Source organism: Myotis myotis, unplaced genomic scaffold (assembly GCF_014108235.1).
Source record: "Myotis myotis isolate mMyoMyo1 unplaced genomic scaffold, mMyoMyo1.p scaffold_m19_p_2, whole genome shotgun sequence".
NCBI classification, from domain to species: Eukaryota; Metazoa; Chordata; class Mammalia; order Chiroptera; family Vespertilionidae; genus Myotis; species Myotis myotis.
In genome coordinates, this window is record NW_023416324.1 from 19,250,807 (window position 1) to 19,268,251 (window position 17,445).

The 17,445-nt window shown below is 37.8% G+C and overlaps 1 protein-coding gene across 1 annotated transcript in view; it reads right to left on the bottom strand.

The window, feature by feature from the left end:
• Positions 1 to 302: 302 nt before the first annotated feature.
• Positions 303 to 17,445, bottom strand: part of PTP4A2 (protein tyrosine phosphatase 4A2) — a 32,262-nt gene continuing 15,119 nt past the window's right edge. The window contains exons 2-6 of the mRNA XM_036351250.1: positions 13,428 to 14,130; positions 10,010 to 10,102; positions 5,153 to 5,283; positions 3,833 to 3,907; positions 303 to 2,843 (exon numbers count right to left, since the gene is read on the bottom strand). Coding sequence (XP_036207143.1) covers positions 2,735 to 2,843; positions 3,833 to 3,907; positions 5,153 to 5,283; positions 10,010 to 10,102; positions 13,428 to 13,523 — 504 coding nt within the window. The 5' untranslated portion in view covers positions 13,524 to 14,130 and the 3' untranslated portion in view covers positions 303 to 2,734. The remainder of the gene's footprint in view (positions 2,844 to 3,832; positions 3,908 to 5,152; positions 5,284 to 10,009; positions 10,103 to 13,427; positions 14,131 to 17,445) is intronic.

Consider the following 17,445-nt stretch of genomic DNA (forward strand, 5'->3'; position numbering starts at 1 on the left):
AAGTAAAAAGTTGCAATGCTTCATTAAAACCTATGGTATAAACAAAGTCCTTTGCAATGAGACAAGATGCTGAATTCCTAGTGTTGTGCCCAAGAACTGAACCAGAAAATGTAGCAGATGTATCCCAGTAAGTTTGCCCTTACTGAACACCTGGGTGGCATGAATCTTTGAAGTTCCCAACCTCTAATTATTTTACCTGCTTGCAGTAATTAGCAGGACCTAAAGCAGACCTTAAGAATACCAAGTTTTCTAGGGGAGCAAATGAAACTCAACCTGGAGTGGAGAACAAATGCACAAACAAAGAGCATGTAAAATATGTTTATTGTTCTTTAAAAGGGTTCAGGGTTTGGTTTTAAATCAGGCTGCACACCTTTCATCAGTCTGACATCTCTCTCACCATGTCAAACTGGCTTCAGCTAGCAATACTTCATTAAGTCCAAAAGATTAAAAAAAACCTTAATTTTGAGGAAGAAAATCCAGTTCTGAGAACAATTAACATTAGTCTGCAATTTAAAACAAAATGAGGGCTAATGTTTCATGTTGCTTTACACACTCTTCTCCTCATACAGAACCAGGAATGTAATTTTCCTAACTCAGGCAGGCACTGATACTGGTGGACACTGCACGCGTTCACGTGCGCGCACACGCGCACGCGCACACACACACACATACGTACACACACACACACGTACACACACACACACACCCCTATTTTTCTGTCTCTCCCTGTCTCCCCCTCCCCCCAAACAACAAAAATCAGAGCATGTCAAAGGAAAAAGGTTTGGTATGATATTGATCAAAACCCTTGGAGTCAACAGTCTATCTGAACTTAGAGAATATTCTGTTTTGATCTTGAGCCTATATTAAAGGAATCTATTGTCATGTTCTGAAATAAAGAATTTTGGATAGTACCATCATTTTCCACTTTAAAGTCCTAGAAACAATTCCAAAAAGCATTATTTAGTTTTGTTTTCTGGGGTGGCGGAAGAGAGCATCCACAGATTTTCATTTAGTTAAAGAGCTCAAACAACTCCGGCATAGGAGACAGGCAGTTCACAGAGCCAGCCAACATCGGAGGTATCACCAGTGACAACATCCCCGGTCCATTCCTACTGGCCTAGCGGATCCTAACAAAATGGGAAGTTTATGGTTCTGCATAGCAAATTCCAACAGGACAAGATGACCCTAAACCTTTATTCAAATTCTTAGAAGCAGAGCACTAAGAAGTGTATAATATTTAAATGAACAGTGCAAGAGGCTCTGATGGTGTCCTTCAACTTGCTTTGTCAATACAGCCTGGTCACAACTGCTTTCCACAAAAGAGCAGAACAATGGTTTTCTAGATCAGCACATTGAACCCCACAAAGAATCAGCAAAAATGACAACACCAATTTCACTAGCAACACAGTCCTTTTGCTACTGGTTGGGCTGCTTTACTTCTCTCTCCTACCCTGTTAGGCCTGTGGACACATCCTCACTAGGCATTGTTGGTTTTATCTCATAAAGAACCTAGTAAGAAAATAACAAGGCAATCAGTGGTTAAACTGAGCTGTACATATAGGGGGCAGTTTGGAAAATACCCATAACAGGCATTTTCTCAAGTCCAAAATATTGTGTCTTTGCTGCTATTCCATTACCTGTTCCTGAAAATTCAGAGTACAAGTAAGTCCCAGAATAAAAAATTTTAACTACCAGCATTCTCTGACATCATTAGACAGAAAAGAAGAGTAATGCTACATACAGCCCACAGTTCTACAAGGTGCAGAGAGTGTGCTAACTCTCTGGACACATCTTTAGCGATGAACTGGAGTACTCCCCTTCAGAAATCAAATGTTTCTGGAATACCCACTTAGCTTCATTAGTTGGGAAAGAGAAGAATTCGACTCTCAGCTAAGTTCTTTGAAAAAAGAGACTCCTCTTAAAATGCCATGTCCCCCACTAACTTACCAAAACAAAAACCCAAACAAAAAAAGGCTCTTGGCTACTTTGCCTAATGTTGTATAGAGTTTTCAAGGAAAGAAACTAACATGAACACTCCATCATCAGTAAAAACTAAAAACCACCTGGATCATATAATATATATATGCCACTGCTTTTTTTTTTTTTTTTAATGTTTTTTGTTTTTTTCTAAAAGTGCCCAGGTGGGCTTAAGGCTGCCAGACTGCACGCACATCTACAGCAACAAGGGCTTCTCCTATTCCATCTACAACTAGTATCAGGGGGGAAAGAGGGATGGGGAAAAGGAAAGAAGAGAGGAAAATTGTAGCCCCCACCCCTTAACCCCAAATAACAAAAAAAGAAAGAAATTCCACAACAGGGAGATAGACCTATGTGCCAAGCATAATGGAAGAGTGTGCTCCCCAAAGAGAAGGTTATGCACAGGCTAATGTTCTGCTGGTTTTCCTTAGAGACCTATTTTGAAAAAGTTTAAAAAGACAGGAGATTTTGAAATAATTCAATCCTGGCAGAAATTCAAACTGCAACACTAAGGGCAAAACCATTCTCCGCTGAAGTAATCCCTTTTTTCTTTCTCTTTTTCTTTTCTTAAACATTTTATTCATGTTATAGAGGGATTTCTTTTGTTTTTTGTTTTCCAATCATTAGGAGAGTGGTTGAGGAGTACTGAATCCATCACCACTTTGATGACACAGTCAAGATTCCAGATTCACATTTCCAGGTACCAAGAGTTCCCTCTAAATGCCACAATCAAGTCAGCCTTCGTTTATATTTCTTTCTACTGAACACAGCAATGCCCATTGGTATCTCTGAAGCGTAATCGCATCTTAGGTCGGTATTTCTCCAGGTAAAGCAGCTGTTTGGAATTGAATGCTCCCCTTCTTTTTCTGAAAATACAGAATGGCAAACTTTATCGTGTACAAAAAATAGCTGCTTTATTCACTGAAATGCATTATTTATGGCCTAAGGCCATTCTAACACCACAAAGCCGAAAATCAACATTTCCCATACAACATCACTTCTTAAGTTTAAATCAGAACTTTCTGTGCCTTCTGAGAAAAAGGAATAGACAAATTTTCTTTGCTGACTCTCACTACTCTTGTTAACCGTTTAATAAACATCAGAATGATTTATCCCAAGTCATCTAATATAGTCTTTACCAATTAGCTTAACATATTTTTCAGATTAGAATTAGTAGCAAGTATTTAGGATGCATGAGTATTTATATGAAGCAGCAGGCACAGATGGCATTTCTTGAAATATGTTACCTTCCTAGAGCTGCAACCATTCATTTCATGCCGTCATTAATAGTCTTTTTCTTTCTCCTCTTTTTTAAAGAAAAGAGGAAAGGCTAAGAAAATAAATGGCAAAAAATTCTGGACAGCAAAATATCATGGCCTATCACTCCAGACTGAAGCCAAGATTCTGTCTGGACACTACCATCCTGATTTTATGCCTAAACAGGTCACTTATGAGTCCCAGGTGATTAACTGCTCCTCTACAGATTCTGGTTTGCCTCTTGGTCATAGAAATTGCATTTTAAAGACATTCTGGACATCTATTAAAAGAGACACAAGATCACTGAGACTCTTCTACCTAGCTATTCATTTTAAAGATTCCTAGATAGTCAAGTCATATACTGGACATATTCTACAATGTCCACATTTGCTGCCTAAATTAGATATCCTTTAAATCTGGGAGCTAGTAGTTTTACAAGTCTCTTTATCATTGGCTCTTTTTGATAATCAATCTTCAAACAAACATTTGAAGCCAAAGGCAGCAAGTTATTCCAGACTAGGAACGGATACTTCCCATAATTCCTCCCTCTTGTATGACCTTGCGTTATGTGTTTCTGAGTACAAAACTTCATACTTACTGTCTTATAAACTGAACTGCATCTTCATACTTCATTCCACATTCAATCAAAGCAAGTGCAACCAGCACAGGTGCCCTGCAGAGAGAAACTCAATTGTAAATATGCACACATCTTTAGAATTAAATTTTAAAATCCAGATTACATGTTACCAAAACTCTGACTTTTGTTATAAATCAATTTTAATATTATTTCCTTATCAATTACTAAAAAGATGCTAGGCTTCAACAAAATCCTTTTCGTGAGCTAGGAGAGAGGGTCAGAAAATTGATAATTAGAATCAGTCTCAATAAAAGTATGTACTGGTATTTTTAAATGTAACAAAGGAAATGAAGTTTTTTAAAAAAGTCAATTATAGGGCACTGGCTTTGGACTACCTAAATTAACCCACGTCAGATTAAGAACACTACCTTTGCTCTTCAAGATACGGACTGAAACTTAGAAACTTCACTAAAGTATTAAAAAAAAAAAAAAAGGAAAACAACAAACAAAAGGGCTAAGCAGAGGTAAGAACCTGAGTCACCACTACCTGCACTAATGTTTTTTGGGGTTTTTTTTTTTTTAAATATATTTTATTGATTTTTTACAGAGAGGAAGGGAGAGGGATAGAGAGTTAGAAACATCGATGAGAGAGGAACATAGATCAGCTGCCTCCTGCACACTCCCCACTGGGAATGTGCCCGCAACTAAGGTACATGCCCTTGACCGGAATCGAACCCGGAACCCCTGAGCGTCCACAGGCCGACGCTCTATCCGCTGAGCCAAACCAGTCAGGGCTGCACTAATGTTCTGAGTCAAAGTACACATCATAAATTGACCTTTAACCTTCTGTTGATGAGTGTTGCAACACCATTCCATGCAATGCTCAAGAAAAGGTTTTTTAAAAAAATTAAAATTACTTTTCATTCTCCATTAAACTCCACATCTACTTTCAGGAGTTTAAGTTCAGCCATCTGCTCTCCACCTTCTAACTTCCCACACATCTCAATCCAAAATTAACCATGTACAGATTTTTTTAATGTTATTGCACATTTCAAAAGCCTGAACCTTTGGTTACTTGGTACAGCAAGAAAAAAAAAAACTGAATTAAGAGTATATTTTTAGCTCAAAGATTAGACAATTGCATTAAGTCATTTTCAGAACAACTGAACCACCACCCACTAAATCTAGTATGGCATCAGACAACCAATGAAAACACAAAAAGCAGCTTTTGTTATCATTTCCTTTCCTTTCAGGCAATTAAATATTTAGTGTAATAAATGAAAATTTCTACCCAAGTGAAATATTTGATAATGAATTCACAGACAAAAGGGTAAAACTTACCTTCCCAATCCCGCAACACAATGCACTGCAACACAGCAACCTGGTTCTTCACGAAATTTGGTTTTTAATAGGTTTAGCCAATCGTCCACTATCTGATTAGGGGGTGGCGCACCATCATCAAATGGCCAATCCTGGAAAGAAAAAAATCTTTTATTTAAATTGGTATTTTCTCTAGGATTAACTCCTAATACTGAATAACTGCACAATACAGAGGGCAGCCTACTTGAACTAACTATACCATATATACCTATTCTTAATAACAGGATTCTGGTCACTGCTGAAAAATGATCCAAGATAGAAATTCAAGTGTGTCAAACAATTTAGCCTTCTTCAATGAAGTGTAATCAGTGTCTAATTTTATCTTATGGAAATCTCTTATGATAGTGATAAGAAATTAATATTCCTCAAATATTCTGTCTGAAGCAATCAGCCCAAACAAAGTAAGAGAAGATACACCTGTCGATATGATTTAAAAGTCCACTCTGACAAAGAAGTATACCAATAACTGGTATCTTACTGGTCTCTACAAATATTTGTGAGGATTATCCCCCAAACAGTTCTAAGATATAAAGTCTTTTCTTTAGAGAAAGGCTCTTTGATAAAAAATCTCCAATAGTTAGCATACCATAGCAGAAGCATACTATCATCTTTGTGCTTATTTATACATATTTAAAAGCCATGTAGCAAATATTTTTAAAGCTTTGCCTAAATTATACATATCTCATTGAACGAGCACAGTGCCACATATTAGGGTCCCTAAGCAAACGGAGACCCCTTTCTTTCAAGTATCCCTTTCTTTTTATATTCATCGCTAGAGACCTGGTGCATGAAATCTGTGCGGGGGTGGTGGGGGGGGCGGCCAGGTTGTCCCTCAGCCCAGCCTGCACCCTCTCCAACCTGGGACCCCTCGGGAGATGTCCTACTGCTGGTTTAGCGGGATCAGACCTAAACCACCAACCAGACATCCCTCTCACAATCTGGGACTGCTGGCTTCTAACCACTTGCCTGCCTGCCTGCCTGCCTGATCACCCCCTAACCGCCTCTGCCTGCCGGCCTGATTGCCCCCAACTGCTCTCCCCTACTGGCCTGATTGCTCCCTAACTGCTTGCTCCCCCACGCCGGCCTGATCTCACCCCTAACTGCTTGCTCCCCTGGCAGCCTGACTGCCCCTAACCGCCTCTGCCTCGGCCCCTACCACTGTGGCTTTGTCCAGAAGGAAGTTGGATGTCCGGGAGGAAGTCGGACGTCCGGAAGGTGTCTGGTTGACCCGGTCTAATTAGCATATTACCCTTTTATTAGTATAGATATGCATGGGTTGGTCTTAATTAAAAAACAGCCAGGTGATTCTCTTCCTTGCTACCTTACAAGAGGTCCTAAGAAACCAATACAAATCAGCTTTGAAGAAGGAGGAAAGGGGACTCACATTTTACATATCCTCTTTTCCATCTAGCTTCAAGGACAGAAATGTAAAAACACTGGAAATTTTTTTTAAACATTAAGACTATTCTAATGAAATTGGATAAAAACACTTTAAGATACTAGAGAACGAAAAAGAGAAAAGTGACAGAGCATTAAATTGATTCTGCACTCATTATTGGCACCACTAAAACACTTCACGTAGCCCATTAGCCATGACAGTACATTATGTTTGATTTGTCAACTACACCCCATAATTAAAGGGCTGTCAGTGTTATCATTATAAATGTCACTACAGTTTAACTGTAAATAGCTATAAAACCAGTAAGTACTTTAGTTGAGAGTTACTTCCTCTAATAATACTCCCTAAAATGCACCTAGTTAAGAAACAATAACACAAAGCATGCTTCACTTACTCAGACAAGCAGTAAAGAAATTCCAAGATTAATTTTAAATGTCCTTGTTTTTTCAAGCTAAGTTGTTAGCCCTTTAATTTTTTCTAATCATAGTTATTTAAAACAAAAGCCTAGATTTAAAGGTCTGGAATAAATCCTGGACCTACCAGCATTTTCTACAAATTAGTTCAAGTTCTTTACTTCATTTCTATATCATAAAGATATTTATCAACATTACTGAGTCAAACAGACTACAGTCAATCCACAGTTCATTTTCTCAACCTGCCATCTGTCAAAACAAATTAATTTCTCATCTAACCAGTGGAGAACATACAGTAGATCCCCAGTGGGTGTCTGAAACCGCAGATAGTACAGACCCTATATATACTATGTTTTTTCCTAAATGTACAAACCTATGTTAAATTTTAATTATAAATTAAGCATAGTAAATTATTAACAATAAAATAGAATAACATACTGTAATAAAGGCTATGCAAATATGGTCTCTCTCTCTCTCCAATAATTTTTATATTTTCAGTCCAAACCTATTCCTGAATCTGTGTAATGATCTCTTATTTGTTGGTGTTACTTGTTTTACTAGGTTTAGGCTTTCTGGTGCAACATTTGCTGTCAATTGGAACATTTTCTGTTCATGTCTTTCACCCACAAATTTAATGTTGTTTCCATCTTAACTAAGCACTCATACACCGGCTATAACTTTTGCAGTCTGAGGTACACAGCAAAACTAGCATAAATTTCTTTTTCCTTCTTCACACTTTCACAAAGATAGAAGACTCATTCCTACTGTGATCATAGCAACTTCAGCCTACTTTTTTCTTTCCTTATTAAGTGGAGAACTTTCACCTTTTCAGTTAAAGGAAGCATTTTCCAGCTTCTCTTTGGCATATCTGAATTGCCAGTATCACTATTTTTGCACTTTGGATGGGATGAAGCAATACTTCATCATACTACTCAGAATAGCACACAATTTAAAATGTATCAATTGTTTATTTCTGGAATGTTCCATTTAATATTTTAAGACCACAGTTGACCCCACAAAGAACTGAAACCATGGAAAGCAAGACCACAGATAAAGGGGTCCACTATACTTACAGGGAAAAAAACTTAAAAAGTCAGCCTAGCCCTAACCGGTTTGGCTCAGTGGATAGAGCATCAACCTGCAGACTCAAGGGTCCCAGGTTCGCTTCCGGTCAAGGGCATGTACCTTGGTTTTGGGCATATCCCCAGTAGGAGGTGTGCAGGAGGCAGCTGATCGATGTTTCTCTCTCATCGATGTTTCTAACTCTCTATCCCTCTCCCTTCCTCTCTGTAAAAAAATCAATAAAATATTAAAAAAAAAAATTCAGCCTAGCTTCAAGAAGTAAAATTTGGTTTTGTTTAAACACAGGGCTACATCAGAAGTTAAAGTTTTGTGTGTTTTTTTGTGTGTGTTCTTTTTTATATATATATTAATTCTTTTTTGTTTAAAGTATTACATATGTCCCCTTCCCCCCCCCCCACAATTGACCCCCTCCAATCCACCCCCCCCCCACCCCCCGCGGCCTTCAGCACCCTATTTATTGTCTGTGTCCAAGAGTTATGCATACAAGGTCTTTGGTTGATTACCTCCCACCCACCCACCATCCCACACCTTCCCTGTTGAGATTCCGCACTCTGTTCCATGCTTCCATGTCTCTGGATCCCCTCCGATCATCAGTTTGTTACTTAGATTCCAGATATGAGTGCCATCATGGGATACTTGTCTTTCTCTGACTTATTTCTTGTGTGTGTGTGTGTGTGTGTGTGTGTGTGTGTGTGTGTGTGTGTGTGTTTTCTTAAACACAGGGCTACATTTTACACATGTTTATACTTATCCCCAGTGATTTCCAGCCAGGAGAACTTAAAGTCATTTAGGAATGAGAATACAAACAAATTACTACCATGCCATACTACTCAAACACATCTGAATACATAGTATTCTTTAAAAACATAATGTCTGGCTGTTTATTTCTTCTATTTTCACCCAATGAAGGTGAGGACATTTTATGGATCAGATAGGAGATGACTGCCTTACCAACAGGACATTTATTTTCTTTGCATCAACAGCCTTCCCAACTACTGACCAATGCAATAAAGACTACAAAACTAGCTCTCAATAAAAAGTAAAAATATAACCTGATATCAATATCTTCTTTATTTTCTGCCTCATCAACTACTAAAAAAAATCTCCAGTTCTCAACCTACTTCACTACCTCCCACAATCAAATCAAATAGCTCTAAAACACCTAAGACTACAAGGTCATTTCATTACATGCTCCTGCAATTTAAATAACTATTTAGGGGAAAAGGTATAAAATTTTGCCTAATATGAGGCTCCTGCTTTTTATAATAAAATAGCATATATTGAGGCTAGGGAATATTTTAATTTAAATTAATTTCAATCACTTTTTGTTCAACTGTGAAAGAAATCTAATCACACAAAAGCTTAGAAACCTAAAAAAGTATCAGAAACTAGGCTGATAACTGTGGAGCAAGATGCCCTCTCCTTCTCCCTTCTTATCCTCTTCTCCCACCCTTTTTGTCCCCTACAAGTTAACTACAAAATATTAAGTAACTAATTTGTACTTGCAAAGTAATAGAATATTTCCATGTGACTTAAGAATGTCTGATGGGGGGGGGCGGGGGGGGGGAGAATGTCTGATGGAAATTTTGTTTTGTTTTGACTCTGTTAGAGTCAAACTGGTAGCCTGGAAACAAAAGCCAACTATTGCATTAATTTCCTAGAAAAACAAATTGCAAATTACCTTTTTCTTAAAATAAGTATTCACTAAATTTTACTTTTTATCTATTGAAAATACCCTGCAAGTGTAGACTTTAAGAGCACAAATGAGCAAAACTGCCAATAAAAAAGAATTTAAAGGTTGCTATGAACACTGTATTCTCCTAGTATAAGCTCAAAAAGCAGAACTACTGAGTTCCAAGTTTTATAAAATATCTGAAAGGTACAACTTGTTTGTAATGAAAAATTAAAACACTACACACTCACTAGAACATGGATTCCTTCTTTTTCAACTGGAGCTTTATCGTATGTAGCATCACAAACTCGAACCAAAGTTGTCACTCCATACTTCTTAAGTTCCTTTAAAGAAAAATAAATATAAGGTAATTTGCTTTTAGAATCTGCGACCAAAGCTTCAAAAATTTACTATTTTGAGTTGAAACAATGAGACATTATTCTTCAATAAAAACCAAAATCATTCTCATTGTGGCAACATATATAACGGACACTCTTGCACTCTCAGTAGAATTATCAGTATCAGTAAGACTCACCTTTATAAAGGGCAATTTAGTAGCATAACACAAAAACTTTAAAAGAACACATATACTTTGACCTAGAAATTCTACTTCTGAGAATTTTTACTAATGAAATAATTAAAGATATACACATTTAGATGCCAAGCATGTTCAGCACAGTTTGGAATGGTAAAAACCTGGAAACAACATTAATGGTCTGAACAAGGGAATGGTTAAAGAAAGTATGGGTTAGCCATACAGCATACTATGACAGCTATGAAAATAATACTGAAGAGGTTGGGGGAAGTTTTATTTTAAATATGACCCTATCTATTTGTAGGATCACAGAAAGAAGCATCTAGAAGCCAAGTATTAACAGTTAAGTTGTTGTTGTTTTTAAAAGAAACAGTGTTCATATTATATATATACTACAGGCCTGTTGCACGAAGAGATTCGTGCAATAGGTCTTCCCTTCTCCTGGCTGCCAGCACCGGTTTTCTTCAAGCACCCGGGACCCAGGCCTTCGCTGCTCCAGCCGGAGCCTTCAGTCTTCACTGCTCCGGCCAGAGCCTTCAGTCTTCGCTCCGCCGCTTTGCACCTACCTATGCAAATTAACTGCCATCTTTGTTGGGCTAATTTGCATACTCTCCTGATTGGCTGATGAGCGTAGCGGAGGGATGGTCAATTTACATGTTTGTCTATTATTATGTAAGATATACTGGAGGCCCAACGCATGAAATTCATGCATGGGTAGGGTCCCTTGGCCTGGCTTGGTGATCAGGGCTGGTCGAGGCCTTCTGGCTGCTGGCCAGGGCCTTCCTTCCCCAGCTGCCGGCTGCCGGCTGCCGGCTGGGGCCTTCCTTCATTCCGCAGTGGCCCCTGGTGGTCAGCACATGTCATAGCGAGCGATTGAACTCCTGGTTGAACTCCAGCAGGACAATTTGCATAGTAGGCTTTTATCTATATATATAGATTTTTAAAAATTGATTTGAGAGGAAGGGAGAGTGAGTGTGAGAGGGAGAGACAGAAACATCAATGATGCGAGAGAATCATTGATCAGCTGCCTCCTGCACGTCCCCTACTGGGGATCGAGCCTGCAACCTGGGCATGTGCCCCAGACCAGAATTGAACCCGGGACCCTTCAGTCCACAGGCTGATGCTCTATCCACTAAGCCAAACCAGCTAGGCAGGGGTGGGCAACCCCTGGCACACGTGCCAAACATGGCACACCAGTAACTTTTGCTGGCACGCGAAACCCTCTCTTATAATCTTCCATTTACAATTGTGAATCTTTGTTCTCAGTGATGAATTTTGTTAAGTCTCATAATAGGAGTAGCCGGACGGATGAAAGTAGTAGCTCGTGCATATCTCTGAAGGTCACAAAATATAAACCTGATGTAAAATCTCTGTCATCGGTGATGCAGCAGCAAAAGTCCCACTGATAATATCAAACGGAGTCATAAAGTTTTCTGTCGAACTATCAGTGTACATGTATACATTAAAAAATAAACGTATTTTTCATCATCATATACTGTGCTTTTGTCCTTCGAATGAATTTTATTACTTCTTCAAGGTTCTTCACATAAGTACACCTTAAGAGTTATCAAGTAGGCATAACATATTCTCAAAAAATTAGGGGTGGCACGCAGAAGAATTTTGAGTCAGAGATTTTGCTGGTTTTGGCACGCACTCACAAAAAGGTTGCCCACCCCTGAGCTAAGGCAACAGTTAAATATTTTTAAAATGTCTTTTGCTTATCTGTATCTTCTGATTTTTATTTAGAAAATACTTACTGTTTTTTTTTTAATTTAAGGAAACAAAAGTTATTTTGAAATTAAGATTAAAAAGTGGTATTATATTACAAAGCCAACTAACATACAAAATAATTATAGCCAGAAGTCTTGTTCCTTTAAAAACTTTCCCACAATAATGCCTAATACAGTGACTACCTATCTTCAAGGGACCACCATCTTTTTATAGTTGCAGGAGGACAGTGACTTCTGCCACTTTTGGAATCTATGGCCAAGGAATCCACAGGCTGAAAATAGTATCACATAATTCAGCCAGGCTTAAAGGTGACTGATCAACCTAAGGACACAGCCTAGAATCAACTTGTACACTGTGCACACAAAGTTAAGGAGCTTAGGACTTATTAAGTATAAATAAGCAGGAACAGTGATATCATGTTTGGTTATCTGAAGAGTTATTTTAATTGCTAAAGGATTTTATTTTTCACAAAAAGGCTTTCTTATAAAGCATGTTCAGGAAAATTGATAAGTATTATAACTAAGTCAGTAATTTTAATAAGTTTCAAAATACAAATAAAATCCCTTTGAAATGAACTTCATAGTAGCCATTCATTGGAAGGTTATGGTAGAATTTTTCATGGTAAATATTTGTGGCCTTAAGCAAGTCAAAACCTTTTTTGAACTCAGTTTTGCCATTTGAAAAATGAGAGGGAAGGACTCAGAATCCCTAAAAGTTCATTCAGCTCTCTAAGTCTATTCCATAAAATACATCAATAGAAATCACACTGAGACTGAACCACCAGGGAATGATTAAAAAGCTTACTCATATTTGAGTAAAGTACATGCTTTCCACTAATAAAGAAAAAATGAAGGATCTGACAAAAATGCTACCTATAATACCTTTCCTTCCCCTAAGTTTCTGAACCCTTGTATATAATGACTACTATTGCAAGTAGTTCTGGGGTAGCTTTTCAACAAAAGTGGTTAGAATATTTGAGGTAGACATAGGTTTTAGTGTCAGAGACAGTTCTACCATGTACTGTGTGCCTTCAGGCAAATTTAGTAATAGGACTGTATGAAATTGCTTATTATAATGCTGGGTAGAAAGTGTCCAGTAAATGTTAATTATTTTTATTATTGAAAGTATAATCAGAGAACTAATAGTGTAGAAAAGATATAAGAAAAAACATAGTACTAGATACTTTCTAAGGTCCCCCCAAATTCCATAAATGTTCTTTTAAAAATCTGTTATAATTAATCTAACCCATTTAAAAAAAAAAAAAAAGACTGGTAGGATGACCATCATATGCCAATCACGGAAATAAATGGCTTTGTGATAAGAGATTTCTTTATAATGGTGTTAATTTTAATGGGATTTTACCTATATCTCAATCCAAAAAGTACACCATCGTATAATCTTACCTCTGTGAACTTGTTGAGGGTAGCATTGGTAGGGTTGTGAGTAATCAGAAAACGCATGTTCTCATAGGAGATCTCCACAGGGGCTGGACGGTTCATTATGGCAAATAAAAAGTGTGAGCGTGCGTGCGTGAGTGAGTGAGTGTGATGGGGAAAATGAAAACAAAAAAAATCAATAAATCTTGAAATGTTTCACAGCAGAAAACATTAAAAAGACCACTAAAATGCCTATTATCAATCAGTGTTTTCTCTATTCAATGTGTTTATTCTTTAAGTAGCTTCTCTCTTCAAGATAAGCAGAAGTATTCAGAATCCACTTGAATCCAAATTCAACTTGGGCCTCACTGTCTGCAGATGGATACCTTCGGACTCCAAAAACATCCAACTACATTCAAAACTTAAGCAGCCTTTACTACATTTAGGCACTAGTGAGACAAGTTAAAAGTGTAGATTACTTTCCACTTTTGTTTACTTGATGCTTAATTTTACTGGAGTCATTAAAAGAAATATGCTTGCAATAAAAAAAAAAAAGCCAACTATTTCTGAGGCCAGTCTCGGTGTCCAGAGTCTTCAAGGCAATATTAATTATGGCACATAGAACCCCCCAAGCTCACTTGTCAGCAAAAACGCTGTGCTGAGCCTGGCAGAAGTCTGCCCTCACACTCAGAATCGCCATAAATGTGCAACGTATACTCCAACGAAAAACCTGGAAGAGAAAAGCATAAGTAAAATGAACTGGAGGTTGATAGCATTCATAAACACAATGCTCAAAGTCAAGAACACATTCTTTATGAGCCTGAAGACATCTGAAATGTCACCAATTCTAAATTATTGCCATCTATAAAGAATAGGATAAAAGTATATACCAAGAGCTTTAAAAGCTAGAGATTCAAGTCAAGCTTGTCTTTCTTTTTTCAAAACACAATCCAAGAAGCAAAGTTTCTGTGCTAACAAGATTACTTTTAGCCCTAGCCAGTGTAGCTCAGTTGCTTGGGCATCATCCTGTGCACTGAAAGGTCACCGGTCTGATTTCTGTCAGGGCACATGCCCAGGTTGCAGGCTCATTCCCTGATCCCCAATAGGGAGCATGCAGGAGGCAGCCAATCAATGCTTTGCTCTCACATTGATGTTTCTATTTCCCTCTCCCTTCCTCTATAAAAATCAATTGAAATATTTTCTTAAAAAATATTATTTTTAGCTCGCCACCTACTGGGGATTGAGCCACAACCCAGGCATGTGCCCTGGCCAGGAATCGAACCCGTGACCTTTTAGTGCATGGGACAACACTCAACGGAGCCACACTGGCCAAGACCACAAGTCATTTTTAAATGATTTAAAGATCCTTAAAGCAATCTTCCCTCCATGGACTCTTCATAAAGTTTACAAGGATCTCCTTTTTCTGTTTTGATGGTAAAGTCTTCCACATATATTCTTTGTTTCAAATAAGATAAATCTATAAATGGGTAGAGGATATTTACCAAAGCTCCACTTTGAGGATTTAATTACTTCTATCTAAAATATATGCATTTGACCCCAATTAGGATACTATTCCATAAAGCACTTCCTGAAAAAAATTATCTTCTTTTCCTCACAACTCTGAGTAGTTGTTACGACCTATGAGGAATGAGGAAAGAGGATCAGAAAAGTGAAGTGACTTGTCTAAGGTAAATGAATTAGTTGAGCCCAAATTCTAAACCAAGTCTTCTGTTAGTTCCATGTTTTTTCCAGTGTACCATAATGTCAGCTGACTCAACCAATGTGTAAATCCCATCCTCTCATTTTCTAGTCCAGTTTACCTTTTTATTATTTCTCATATCACACCTCTAAAATACAAATGCATTTAAAGTTCAATTCACACAGCATTCTCCTGCCCAAATATGTATTAATCCCTACCAAAAACAAGGCAAGAAAAAGAAGTGGCAGAATTTTAATATTATTTTAGGCCACTGCTATGAAACACAATAATCTTTATAGCTGGCTCAGTCCAAATGTCAACATAATCATAACTTCCTCTGGAAATAGGGACAAAGTCAAATCATTTCACTTGCCTCTTTCTTAAGCCTCCAATAAATGCTTATTTATAAGTCCCTAAAAAAGATAATTGTGATCAAACAGAAAAAGACATAAAAGATAATGACTACAGAACCATTTTCAGGAAGAAACTGAAATATAGATTAATTCAAGCCTATTCATCTATCCTCAGTCTTCTTTTTATGATATTCTTATGGCATTTTATTTTGTAAGTTACATACTTGTGATGTTATCACCATGGACACGCACAAAACTAAAACATTCCTGAAATATGAATGACAGATAATTCAAAATGGCATTCTATGAACATCAATAACTCAACAGAATGAGTTACCCACTACAGTAAATACACAAAACTTCTACACTCAAACTAAGAAAATATACATCTACACTCTTCTTTTTTCTTTTTTAAATCCTCACCCAAGGATATTTTTCCATTGATTTTCAGACAGAGTGGAAGGAAGGAGGAGGGGGAGGGGGTTGGAGGTGAGGGGAAAGAGAAAGAGTGAGAGAGAGAGAGAATCAACATGAGAGCAACACATAATTGTTGCCTCCCGCACATGCCCGAGGCGTGGGATCCAACCCTTCAGTCTTCAGGCTGATGCTGTAACCACCGAGCAAAACTAGCCAGGGCAACACTCTTCCTAACTCATAATTCTAGCTGTAACTCCAAAACACAGCCACCTTAGATTACACATTTCATATAGAGTACTCCTTGTACAGTCAAGGAATTTTAAAGCTGGAAGAAACAAGGAATCAATTACTCTGGCCTTAAAAAACAAAACAAACAAACAAACAAAAAACATGATGTTTGGGCTTAAGAGAAGTCAAAATGACAGGCAGATCAAAGACAACAGCCCAGGTCTACTAACTCCCTATTTATTTTTCCTTCAATTTTGTCTAATGGAGGTACCCACATATTTAAGTCACACTCTTTTTCAGGTAAGTGTAACTTTTCAAATATTTGTTTGGATGTTCATCTGCAACTCTGTGACCTTATAATAAGGGGAGAAAAGATTAATAAGGTAACTACTCAACGAACAATGGTTTGTATGCAGTGCAGAGCAAAACACAAGGAAATTCTAACCTGTTTGAATCCCCTTGGTTTAATGATGTTATCACAGCTAATTTGTGTCAGCTGAATAAAGGCACTGAAAGACCTGCATTGTAGTGATGTCCAGGCTTAAAAGTTACAGCTCTAGCATTAGGTTTTCTACCTAGTCTCCAGGGTTTGTCTGCTCAGCAAACAGAGCAAACTTTATCCCATCTTATTCCTCCCAAACTCATTTTGGAAGGACCACTTCCAGGGATAATGATAATTAATTATTAGATTTTCAATTCTTAACACCCTACTGAGATCCCCAGCAAAATGATTTCTGCCAAATGAAACAGTATGCTCTATCAAAGTTAACAAATACATGAAAAAAGCAAGCTTCTGCTCCTTCCCCCATCCACAAGAGTTCAACTACACATCAACAGTTAAATGTTCTTGCACCTGTCAATTCAGATAACTAATGTTCACTCCTCTGACATGCATAAGAATACAAAGTAAACAGTCTGTAAAAAAATCATAAGCATACCACAGCTGGAAAGTATTGTCGCATAAACTCAGCACCTGTACTCCTTACAGAAAAACCTTCTTCTAAACTTCTCTCTCTGGCATTAATTCTGCTCTATCTACTTAAGTAAAAATTGATTATTGCTTTAATTTACCAGGTGATGGAAGAGGCTGTTTTTTGTTGTTGTTAATCCTCACTGGAGGATATTTTTCCCAATGATTTTTAGAGAGAGTGGAAGGGAGGAAGGGGGGAAAGAAACATCAGTGAGAGAGAGACATATCGATCGGTTGCCTCCCACGGGAATCAGCATGCAACCAAGGTATGTGCCCTTGACCAAAATCAAAACTGGGATCCATCAGTCCACAGGCTGGCACTCTAACCACTGAACAAACCAGCTAGGGCAAGAGGTTGGTTTACTTGACAAATAATAG